General features: G+C 43.1%; 1 protein-coding gene across 2 annotated transcripts; it reads right to left on the bottom strand.

The window, feature by feature from the left end:
- Positions 1-7,875: 7,875 nt before the first annotated feature.
- Positions 7,876-12,463, bottom strand: Cdkn2aip (CDKN2A interacting protein). 2 transcript variants are annotated; one of them, NM_001359133.1, is made up of 3 exons: positions 12,052-12,463; positions 11,451-11,550; positions 7,876-10,826 (listed from the first exon to the last, which is right to left on the bottom strand). In NM_001359133.1, exons 1-3 carry the CDS (start codon positions 12,300-12,302, stop codon positions 10,818-10,820), a joined length of 360 nt encoding a protein of 119 aa, NP_001346062.1. In that variant the 5' UTR covers positions 12,303-12,463; the 3' UTR covers positions 7,876-10,817. The 2 variants fall into 2 exon arrangements, with proteins under 2 accessions (NP_001346062.1, NP_765995.1); NM_172407.3 differs by having other exon boundaries at positions 11,420-11,550.
- Between the last annotated feature and the right edge of the window lie 236 nt (positions 12,464-12,699).

Genomic DNA, 12,699 nt, shown 5'->3' on the forward strand with positions numbered 1-12,699 from the left:
CCAGAGGCAGGCATATCTTATCTGTCTCATTCTGTCAATTCTTTTTCTAATTTGTCACTTTGTCTCATTAGTATGTTAATAAATAGTAAAAGGTATACATCGTGTTGGTTACTTTTTTGTTGCTGTGATAAAACACCATGACCAGGGAACTTAAGAGACTTTATTGTAGCTCCTGGTTCCGCAGGGAAGAATCCATGGGGCAGGGAAGCAGAGCAGCAGACAGCCGGCATGGCAGCAGGAGCAGGAAGCAGAGAGAACATCCTAGAAGTAGGATGAGGCTTTAAACTTCAAAGCACCTCCCATTCCATACAAGTGATATACTTCCTCCAGCAAAGCTGCACCTCCCTTCTCCAAACAGCATCACTACTTAGGGTCCAAGGGTGCAGGAGTCTGAACCTATGGGGGACATTTCTCAAACACACACACATACACACACACACACACACACACATACACACACAACTTTTAAAAAAATTATAATTATCAGTGTCTGATTTGTATACCTATTTCATACTCCTATATACCCAGATTCTCAGGTGGGGCTTTGGGTAAACAGCTATTGGGTATACAGCTGCTGGGTACAACTCCATAGTTAGAATGCCTTCCTGGTATATGCAAATCCTTGGTTTTGATCCCAGTACCACACATAAACCAGAAGTGGTGGTACATATCTGTAATTCCAGTACTAGGAGGTAGAGTCAGGAATACCACTAGATCCAGGTCACCCTCAGCAATACAGTGTGAGCTAGAAGCTGCTTGTCTTTTAAGGGTGGTTTTTTTTTTTTTCTTCTTTTCTTTATTATAAAGACAAGGCTTGTAAGTGGAAGGCATTTAAGAAGTCCTTACTTAGAGGGATTTTTTGAAGGCCTTGGAGAGATTTGTTCAATTATCACTATCAAGTTCACTGGATAAAGTCATTGCTGAGTAGGCTAGTTTCTGCTGCCCTTATCCTCAGAGCACTCAGAAACGCCCACAAAGTACTCCTCCAGGTCATGGCTCAGTTCACACATTGTGGCTGACATATCTTCTTTTGCTGAATGAGTGATTTCTCTTATATATGGACACTATGTGAACAAAAGGATGTGAAACTAAACATGTAATGGAGTAGGGGGAGGGGAATGGGGCAGATAGGACCAAAACACACTAGCAGTACACATGAAAATGTGACAAGAGCCCTTGCCTTGTACAATTATATGTTAACAAAATGTCATAATCCTAGATAAGTAAGTCTAACTTCTTTTTGTTACAAGTACTTTCTCAAACAGACAAGGTTCAGTAAATTACTACTGTTGATTTTTTAAGTTAACTGTTGGGAGAGCATTCATATAGTATCTAACCAATAATGACTTAGCCTCTGTAGTGGCTATTCCTGGTCGTCAACCTGACTATATCTGGAATGAAGTACAATCCAGAATTGGAACGCTACAATCCAGTGATCCTAATCTGGAGGCTGGGAGATACAGGTTTCTGACCTGGATCTTGGCATGGAGATCTTGAGGCATAGTGGCTATGAATGTCAGAAAAGATTAAGACAGGGAGATCTCTGGGTTCAAGGTGGTACATACCTTTAATCTGGGCCACACCTTCTGCTGGAGACCTACATAAGGACATTGGAAGAAGGAAGATTTACTCTCTCTCTCCTTCACCTGTTTGCCTTGTGGAACTGAGCAGCTGCTAGATCCTTAGACTTCCATTCACAGCTGCTGCTGACCATTGTTGGGAGTTGGACTGTAAGTCATCAATCCCCTTACTGTACAGAGACTACCCATACCCATTAGCTCTGTGACTCTTGAGAACCCTGAGCCTCCTTTTCAGTATTTAACCATATGCTTCTACATTAAACACACGATGTCTCTGTGACTAAGCTCATTGTATCATGCGAGGATGTGTATGCACGCATTCTCTCCCCCCCTCCCTCTCCCTCTCTCTAGTTCATGTCAAGGCTGCAGGATAGTTCAGTGGTTAAGAACACTTGCTGCTCTCACAGAGGACCCTGGTTTGGTTCCTAGCACTTGACGGCCCCTCCTAACCATCCCGAATTCCAATTCCAGGAGATTCTGATACCCACTTCTGGCCTCTGATGTACATTGTGCATATACATCCAGGCAAAACCACTTATATACATAAGAATGCTTCCTTTAAAAAAAACCTTAGAAAATGTCAATGGAGGTGGCTTAGAAATCTTAGAAAATGTTGTGGTGGAGCATACCTTTAATACTATTTATTACCCATGAGACAAAGGCTGGCAAGTCTCTGAGTCTGAGACAATTTCAAAGTCAGCCTGGTCTACACAGCAAGTTCCCAGGCAGTCAGAGCTGCCCAATGAGAACTTGTCTTTTTGTTTGTTTGTTTGTTTGTTTTCGAGACAGGGTTTCTCTGTGTAGCCCTGGCTGTCCTGGAACTCACTTTGTAGACCAGGCTGGTCTTTTTTTAAAAAGGTGTTGATGCTAATGGTGCTACAACAGCTGTAATCCCAGCACTCAGTAGGCACGGACACAACATGAAGTCTGAAGGTCAAGATTATTCTTAGCAATATAGAGAATTTAAGCCACTCTTGGCCAGAGAGCTTTTCTGAAAAAAGAAAAAGAAAAAAAGGGGGGTGGGGTGGGGGAAGCTGGGGTAGTAAAATGGCACAGCTATTAAAATGCTTACTGGGGGAACGTCACAGCCTGAGTGGGCGCCTAGGGGAGAGCCTGAGAGCCTGAGAGCCACTACCCATTCATCTCATGTTCTCCTAAGAGGCTCTCTCTGGATCAATGGTTATTGTCTCTTTTCAGGGAGACTCTGAAATCAGCCATTTGTCTATTCTCCACTTCGTCTTTGATTAGGTTATCTCATGCTTTTGTTTTTGTTTGTTTTCGAGACAGGGTCTATGTTGCCTGGCAGTTCTGGAACTTGCTTTGTAGACAGAGCAGGCTGACGTCAAACTCAGAGATCTGCTGCATCTGCCTAAGAGCCAGGATTAAGGCATGAACCGTTACTGCCCAGCCTAACTCATTATATTACCGTTTAAAAACAAGATTTTTTTAATTCAGTTTTTGATTCTACACATTTGTTTTAAAATGGTTCTTTTTCATCAACTTCCAATTCTATCATGTTTTTCTTTCATTTTTTTTTTCATTTCCCTTTTTAGTTTGACTTTGTATTTAAGCATCACTTGAACTACATCTTATTCATCCAGATGTTTTATTAGCTGGTATGTAGTCTCTGTTTTTAATTCCAGAGTTCTTGAAGATTAAAAAAATTTTTTTAAGATTTATTAATTTAATGTATGAGTTCACTGTAGCTATACAGATACTTGTGAGCCTTCATGTGGTTGTTGGGAGTTGAATTTTGTAGGACCTCACTCACTCCAGCCTGCCCTGCTCACTCCTGTCAACCCCATTCACTCAGCCCCCCAAAGATTTATTATAAGTACACTGTAGCTGTCTTCTGACACACCAGAAGAGGGCGTCACATCTCATTATGGGTGCTTGTGAGCCACCATGTGATTGCTGGGATTTGAACTCAGGACCTTCGAAAGAGCAGACCGTGCTCTTACCCGCTGAGCCATCTCACCAGCCCAGATTTAGGAATTGGATTGGAGCCCATCTGGGCATTTGGTAAGATTCCATCTCTAGATAATTTTCTAAGTTAGCAGCGTTGCAGTAAAACTGTTGTCTGCACAATTATTGGTCATTTAGCAATTGTCTTCTAAGTGCTTATAAAAGTGGATGTCTGGCTTCTTCAGGCATTCATGCGGTATTTGGATTCTACTACTCTTGTTCCATCCCCAGCAGCACTTTTTGTTCAACTAACGTCACTGAGAGATGAGTGGCAATACCTTTAAAACAATGCTTTTTATTTGGCGTGAATTGGTGTTTTCCCTGCATGTGTGTCTGCATGTTGGAGCTCCTGGAGCTGAAGTTACAGTTGTGAGCTGCCATGTGGGTGCTGGGATTGAACCCCGGTCCTCTGGAAGACCAGCTAGTTGCTCTTAATTTCGGGGCCATCTCTCCAGCCCCATGATCAATATACTTATATCTAATCCTTAAGTACCTTCTATAACTTCTTATAAACGTTGAATGTCAGCAATCGAATATTTCAACTATTGGAAATTTTATCTATATTGTTGATTTTTTGTTTTGTTTTGAGACAGGGTTTCTCTGTGTAGCCCTGGCTGTCCTGGAACTCACTTTGTAGACCAGGCTGGCCTCGAACTCAAGAAATCAGCCTGCCTCTGCCTCCCAAGTGCTGGGATTAAAGGAACGTGCCACCACTGCCCGGCTGTTACTGATTTTTTAAAACTTCAATTCAGACATTTCTAATAGTAAGAGTTAGCTTCTTGGTATATTTTCATGTTTGGCCAACATTTTAACAGTAAATATTATGTGCAAGATGATGCAAGCACTTGACATCTGTTTTCACTTTTATTTTTTGTGCTTATTCATTTGCCTTATGAACATCTAGTAAGTGGCAGCTTGCTGCCTGTTTATTCCAGGTAGCTCTTGAAAACAGGCTATTGCCTCAAATATTAAGACTTACTCAGGGAAGGAAACTGAAGGTACATTGCTAACAGACTCTGACTTTGTCTAAGTCAAAGGGGTTGGATAGATGGCTCAGCAGTTAAGAGCACCGACTGCTCTTCCAGAGGTCCTGAGTTCAATTCCCAGCAACCACATGGTGGCTCACAACCATCTGTAATGGGATCTGATGCCTTCTTCTGGTGTGTCTGAAGAAAGCAATGGTGTACTCACATACATAAAATAAATAAATCTTTAAAAAAAAAAAAGACAAAAAAAGAAAACCGAAGGTACACCGCTCCCAGACTCTGACTTTGCTAAGAGAGTGTATCCTGTGTCTCTTACTGGCCAGCAGTTCAGTCACAAGTCATTTTTCAGTAAGGTACAGTAAGAGGACTGACCTGCTCTTTCATAACTACCAGATTTAATGAAGGGAGTGTGCTCTGGATGTGATTGCCATCCAACTACTAGATTCCAAACACAACTTTAGTGGTAACAGTTTCTCCAGAAAGGCAATACCAGGTGAAATTTTAGTGTAAGGAAGGGTCCCATGTAGACTGTCAGGTAAGATTGTTAACGTCTTGTCCACTTACCTATGCTTTAAGCAGCAGGCATCTGACACAAAGGGTGCAGTACAGGCGGCCTGGGTAGCAAAGTATTGGTGTGAGAGCAGCTCAAAACCGAGCAGACGACAGGAAACACAGGAGCAGGGGAAGCTCTGCTGTAGGCTAAGTTTTTGACAAGTTCTATTTTGGGAGCATAACTTGGGGACTTGGGATCAAAAGTTGGGAGTCAGTGGCTGGCTGTAACGGTTCTCCATATGTTCCGACACAGCAATAACTGGGTGGACGTCTCAGCAACCATGCTTTCACTTTTTTTTTTTTAAATCTACTTTGACTTGCTCAACACACCTTTTAGTGGTTAAGGTTTTACGCAGGAGAGCTACCCTGAAGCAATGAGAACTTTGAACTATCCCTACTATTAAACTGATGCAACCTGTTCAAACTGTGGTGAGTACAAAGTCAAAGAGAGTAGGGCGGCTGGGCGTGGTGGCACTCATCTCAAGACCACTGAGCCTGACAGTTAAAGGAGTAAGAGGGAAGTGGGGACCGCCTCTGCGCACAACTTGCATTTTAAAAGTTTTAATTCTTTTTTGTTTTGTTTTGTTTTTCCAAATAGGAAACACTTCAAAAGTACATGAATTTAAAAGACAGAACCAGGCACAGAGGAACACATGTATACACCAAGCATGCAAGAGGCTAAGCCAGGAGGGACATAGGACCAGACCAGGCAGAGCTGACCCTGGCTTAAGAAAATAAACTGTAGCCCCCCCTAAAGGTGCTTGCCTCTCAGCATCTAACACCCTAGCACTATTCTGACCTACTCAATCCAGCCATATGGTCTCAAATGAAATTACTAACTTACAGATAGGCTTTCTGGATACTTTAACTTCAAGTAAAGACCAGATTAAGCCTGGCAGTGCTGGCACACGCCTTTACCCCATACTTGGGAGGCAGAGACAGGCAAATTTCCCAGTTTGAGGCCAGCCTGGTCTACAAAGTGAGTTCCAGGACAGCCAGGGCTATACAGAGAAACCCTGTCTCAAAAAAACAAAAAGAGACCAGATTAACTCACAAATTACTTATCACTACTTTAAAAAAAAAAAAAAGAAAAGAAATGGAAGTTACAAAAATTTCTTAATCCTTAAGAGTCTAGAGTGAAACATGCTATGATCTTAACTCTCTAACCATTTTGGGATCTTTGGAATGTAATTCTAAGTATTTAGTCAGCTTGTCTTGAACGCCTAGTTCTTTCTCAACTTCTTTGGGAGTCGAATGATCCTTACACAGGGGTCACCTGAGACCATCGGAAAACATGTATTTACCAGACGTAACAGCAGCAAATTTAGTATAAAGTAGCAAGAGAAATAGTTTTATGATGGGGGTCAGGACAACATGAGGAGCTGTACGAAAGGGCAGCAGCATTAGGAAGGTGCAGATCCAGTGGCCTAGGATGAAGTTACCTTTCTTATTGCCATGACTCAGCAAACTGGAAGGTTTATGTTGGCTTACAGCTCAAGGGGATATACAGCCCCTAAAAGCATGGAAAGCCGTGACAAGGACATGGGACAGCAGGTCACAGTATCTAACCAGGACAGGAAGAGAAGCCAGGCAAGGCATGGTGTTACTGATTTAAATCCCAGAATGTGTGATGTCTGTCTAGTCTATATAGCTTATTGTTACAGAGTGCAATCCTGTCTCAAAGAGGGGCCAAGCTATTCAACTTTAAGACCCGCCTCCAAGGACTCCTGTCCTCTAGCAGTGAGGCTCCACCTCGTAGAGGTTTCGTAACTCCACAAAACACGGGAGAGCACTGTGTATGTAACTGTTATGGCTACACAAAGTGCACACTAGCACTTGTGCCCTTAGCCATTTGTTCAGCTGTACTTGGAGAGTACATTTACAATTTTACTCAGCACCAAGTATATTTAACATCTATGAAACTAGAATCAAACAACTGAGTTTAGCCACGGAGCAATTACAGCTTTACCATTTACCTGGCGCCTTTAACAGTGATACATGTACTATCTACTATGCTTCCAAAGTCTTGAAAATCCCCAACAACAGATTTCAAAGCTATTTCTTCTTTCACTACACTGTACTAATGAATAACTATAAAATACATATTTGTTTTAAATCAGACAACTTGAGTGTTCCTTTGCTTACTTGTTAAGGTGTATATAGAAGGCTCTTTCCGTAACTCTCCACCTTACAGACTGAGGCTCCCTAGGACTCCCCGTTCTCCCAGTGCTGCAACAGATGGGCCATCACTGTCGCCCAGTGTTTACATGGAAGCAACACGTATTCAACTCACTGAGCCAACTCCTCCCATGGGGATCTTTAAATTCTTATTAAGAGCATGCTGTATAAATGAACACCGTAACTTTAGGAGTCACGCAGCTATAGCCCCAGCACTGAGGAAGCAGAGAGGAATACTACTTTCCAAGTTCAAGACCAGCCAGGACTATATATAATATACTCCGTCTCTCAAGAAAATATATCATCAGTTTTCATTTGCTCTGTTTTATGGAGGTACTGGAAATTCAACTCAGGGCCCTGCACACTAAGTAAGCATTCTACCACCTACCTTTTCCTTGGTGAAGGGGTTTCTCAGAGCCACCTGTCTCTGCCTTCAGAGTGCTGAGATTAAAAGCATGCACCACCAACACTATCACAGGACTCATATCCCAGAGCCTTTTTCTTTTCAGACAGACATCGTCTCAAACTGCTCTAGTGCTCAAAGGCCTTAGCTCTTCTTGACTTAGCCTGTCAAGTAGCTGAAATTATAGGTCTATGAGAGCACACATTCTTCCACATCAAAAGATTATTATTTAAAGGATTTTCAATATAAAATGCCTTTATAAATTTGTTTAAAACAAATCACTTTAGAAAATTACCCAATCATCTAATAAGATGTATTTCAAAAATGTATTTATTATAATTTTTGGCTCACTTTTCTGGTAAGCATTAGTTTACAAAATACACAACAGAAGAAACTTGACAGTGTTTTTTACAACTCACTTATGTTAGTGTTTTCCACACTATATAAGGGCAGTCAGACCATTTACAGAATATAGATTTTGCTCTGGTATCCAATGAGCTATTCTCAAAAAAAAAAAAAAAACAAAAAAAAAAACAAATAATTTAAAAATGTTATCTGGCAAAATACAAACATCCCTGATTATTTCAGTTTAAACTCAGTACATTAAGTGTCTTTATTATTCCTAAACTACAAACTAATTTTTACACACTTAAATTGTGCTTATGTTCAACCTTCCAATACCAATATAACTAGTAAATATGAAAGGTCTTTTTCTACATATATTATCTCCATTATTGTCCAGTGTGCAGTTCCTAGAAAGCCAGAAGGCCAAAAGTCATATACCTTAGACAAGACTTTTAAAATAAACCATGTCAGATTAATAGAATTACCTAAGACACAGAAACAAGATTCTACTATATTACTAACAGATGCAATCCACATGAATACACAGTCATTAAAGAACTGACCATAGCTCTCTAGTCTTCTCCATATTCTTCTGAAATCTACAAATACAAAAACCACCCGGTTCTAGATATAAACTTCCCTATTTATAAGAATATGTTTTATACTATGAAAACTACTTGGTTGTAGTTTGAATAGTAGTGAGGAGCCTTAGTTATGACCAGGGTAGGAGAAAAAAAAACACAACTTCTTGAAAAGGTAAAATAGCTTAAAGCATTTAATATCTAAACAAATCAGTCTGTTCATAGTAGTCACAAAATATGCTTCCTATAGAAACCAACATTATGTCTTAATAAAGTGTAAATTGAAATTTACCTCAAAACATAAATTAACCTGCTTAAGAATCTGCAGCCGTCAAAATCATGGTGAATTTTAAACAACTTTAGAATAAAATAACAATAAGTACTTTATACTGCTTTATATCTAAAAAAAAGTTTACAGCTTTTCATGAAAATAGTTTGAGACAACTCTTCTTGTTCTTTAAGAGCTGTTCAGCATCATGAGCAACATTTTTAAACCTTAGGTTGTATAGTTTCACACATTCAAATACTGTGGTCCCCCTTCTTTTATGTGATTCAATCAAGTTAGGAAAAAAAAAAAAAAAAGGCATGGTAGACAACTTAATACATTTCTACCAAATTGGTAGTAGTAGTACAAAAATTTTAAGATTCTACAGAACTACACATCGTACCTAATATATCATTAAAAATAGAAGATAGTATTTTCTTCAGCAAATAAAACAGCACGCTGGTATGCTGTCAATGTACACCCTTTAATATGCACTGTCATAAATTATTTACAGCTCTACTTTAGTGAAGAGAACGAGAATTTAAATTTTCTGCAAAACTGGAAAAAAGCAATATAAAATCTGTGAAAGCCAGTGTCTTATATAAAAGCCAGTTTTTCTCTTCAAACACCAGATACTGGATTCAGTGCCTACTTGGAGAAGTTACAGTAATTCTTGAGGATGTTTCAGTGCTGGAGGTAAGTTTACGGGTCTTGCTTCTTCATCCAGGAGTACTAGATCCTCGATCTCGCTGCCTCGGTACTTCCTCTTACAGATCTTCACCACCACCTTCTTCTTGAGAAATAACTTCAGTGCTTCTCTCGATGCGACGGCTTTTGCGTTTTCTTTGCTTTTTCCACAGCCAGTGCCCAAATATACCGACTTACACCTCAATTCACAGACAATACTTTCTTGAGAGCTCTTATTTTGAGGCAGATCTGCCAGTTCTTTCAGTGGGACAAAAAACACATCCAGTGTTGCTTTCAGAGCCTCAATAGCCGCGTTCAGCAGCTCTCCGTGATTCACAGTGGGGCTGAAGCCACCAACTGCTACTAACTTCCACGCCACCGTCTTATACAGTCTATTGAAGAAAGGTTGCTTCTGTTTTATGTCTTCATTGGTTAACTTCCGACAAGCAAACTTGACAGAACTCTCACTGGCCTGGGAGGTACTTTTCGAAGGCAACTGTGAAGTGCTACTCTGAGAACCACTCTTGGCAGCTAGCTGAGACACGCTTCCTAAGGAAGCGCCACTTTTGGTCGCTAGCAGTGAAGCAGCTACCTGAGCCGTGCTTTTGGATGTCAGCAGCGATGGATTTGTGGAACTGCTCTGGGGGGTTAGTAAAGAGCTGCCTGACGATGAACTGTTTTTTGAAACTGATGATGAAATGTTTGCCTCTGAACTAGATTTAGATGTTAACCCACTGGAAGCTGTCTCTGAACTAGACTTACAAGACAGTAATGGCAACTCTACTTCTGCACTTCCAGAGGAGCCCAACAAGGGCACCTCAATCTCTGAGCTGCTCTGAGAGGCTGAGCCTGAAGAACCTTCCAGAGCACCCTTTTTAGGTGACCCACTCTGTTGTCTGTTATCAGTGGACTGGGTCATATGACTATTCATACTGGACTTCAACAGGGAAGAAACAAATGACGCTGAACCACGTTTATGTGGAGCTTCTGACTCCAAAGCCTTTCCAGACCCTGCGGTTACCTGAGAGGAATTGCTGCTGCTCTGGCTGCACACAGATCTGTCTCCTTCACTTGTGGCGCTATCCTGATGGGAGCCACTGGAGCTGCTCCGAGCTGAGGTCCCACCACTCTCGGATTTGGTGGACGACCCCCTGGACGGCGAACTGTTTTCTTGCTGAGCTGCTGAACGATCCGTTTTGGCAGATTTTTTCCCATGATCTCGCTCAACTGAAGAATTGTTTTTTCCTTCTACGGCTCGTTTTTTGGATGGCTCCTCTACCCCTTCTAGAAAGAAGAAAAACACAGGTATTTTACTAAGAGTCCTAAAGACATGACAATCAACAAAACATTCATTTAAAAATCACAGAGAGTGGGGTGGCAGCAAAGTGCCTTTCATCCCAGCATTCAGGAAGCAGAGGCAGGCATGACCCCTGAGGTTGAGGTCAGCCTGGTCTATAGAGCAAGTTCCAGGATAGGCTGGGCTACACAGAGAAACCCTATCAAAACAAAACAAAACAAGACAAACAAAAGCACAAAAAAATTCTTTTTTCAGAACCAGTAGTTTCTTTTAAAATATGGAACAACTTCATTAGTATGTTAAAACAGTATCAATTAATATGATTAGTTTTTAATATTAAATTAACAGCATCAGACATTGGACTTGAAAATCTAAAAGTTAATCAAATTCAGCACCAAAACAGACAGACAGACTCAGACAGACACACATACACACACAGTGTAGCTTTAACATTTTAACTAGATTAATACAGCATACACATTCTGGATTGTTAAAAAAAATTAGTAATGACAGCGATTCCTAATTTTATAAAGCATATTTTCTAAACTCCTATGTATGTTCACATCTATGATCTGCTAACCATTGCTACTTGATATCCCTCTTTTCTTCACCTTGGCAACCAGTTCGTCTCGTGTGGTATGGATTGGAGCATCTGTCACTTTGATGCCTTCAGCCATACTAAGAATTTTATCCATAACTTTTTGAGGGTACCTGAAAAAGAAGCAAAAGTCGCTCTCAAGAAGTGGTTTGTTTTTGTTGTTGTTATGCTTTATTTTTTTTTTTCCGAAAGTACTGGCAGCGTGAGGAATGCAGGAGTGCGCAGACTGCATTTCCTGGTCGTGATCAAAGTGTACGAACCGCGCGACAATCGAAGATGGCCCAGACGAATGCCCTAAGGGCTCGGGAGGCGGGTCTGTGCCAGGGAACCTTTAAACTCGGGGTCTCCCGGGCAGATACTGTCAGCTAAGCACCAACAACTCCATCTGCCGGGCGCATACCACCCGGACGCCCGGCAACTGTGAGGTCGGGGACAGCCCCGGACGCCCTTCCTGCTCTCCCTCCGAGGACCCACAGTGTCACACCGATTCCCGCGCTTCCCAAGCGGCCCTCCCCAGCGTCGCCGGTCCCCGCGAAAGCGCTCCCCGGCCAGCGGCAGGGGGCGTGGAGCAAAGCCCGGAAGGCTGGCTGGAGAGCGACGCTCCCTCCACTCACCGGCACCCTAGGAAGACATGGTTCGCCCAGGCCATGGAGAAGGAGACCAGCTGCTGGAGCTGCCGAGTGCGGGCTCCGCTCTCCGCGTCCGCAGTCTCGTCGGTGGCGGGGACCAGGTCCCCGGCATTGCGAAGCAGAAACTCCCGGCGGTGGCGCCAGTGTTTGTCCGTCTCGCCCTCGCAGCGCAGCGTCTCCACCCAGGCGGCTACCCGCGGGTTTTGGCTCAGGTACTCGGACACCTCCTGCGCCATGTTGGGGACCCTGCGGGACGGGGAGAGCGCAAGCGCACGGAGCCCCGGGGGCGAAGCGGCCCTGTGTCAGCGCGGCCTGCACCGGCGGCCCTCCCGAGAACGCCCCTCCAGGAGCCCAAACCCCAAACAACAGAACAAGGCGCCGACGAACCGCCCACTTCCGCCGGCCACCGCCTCGCTCCCTTTTATAACCTCGCCGCCGCCGCTGCCGCCGCGCGCACACGCGACCTTCCGGCGCGAGCGCGTCCTCCCAGGATGCTTTGCAGCGCCCAGTCGCCAGCGACTCGCTCGGCGGTCGCGCCGGCGGAGGCGGGGCCGAGGCGACTTCAGCGGCCAGCGGCCCTCCCCGCCCTCGGCGCCTAGGGGCGGCCGCTGGGGCGTTCCGCCGGCGCTTTGT

The sequence above is a fragment of the Mus musculus genome, chromosome 8 (genome assembly GCF_000001635.26).
Source record: "Mus musculus strain C57BL/6J chromosome 8, GRCm38.p6 C57BL/6J".
Lineage (NCBI taxonomy): Eukaryota > Metazoa > Chordata > Mammalia > Rodentia > Muridae > Mus > Mus musculus.

Coding starts and splice junctions, on each gene's coding strand:
- Cdkn2aip (NM_172407.3), bottom strand. CDS start 12,302: ATGGCGCAGGAGGTGTCCGAGTACCTGAGCCAAAACCCGCGGGTAGCC. Junction 11,551..12,051: donor CATGTCTTCCTAGGGTGCCG/GTGAGTGGAGGG, acceptor CTTCTTTTTCAG/GTACCCTCAAAAAGTTATGG. Junction 10,827..11,419: donor AGGGATATCAAGTAGCAATG/GTTAGCAGATCA, acceptor TCTTCTTTCTAG/AAGGGGTAGAGGAGCCATCC.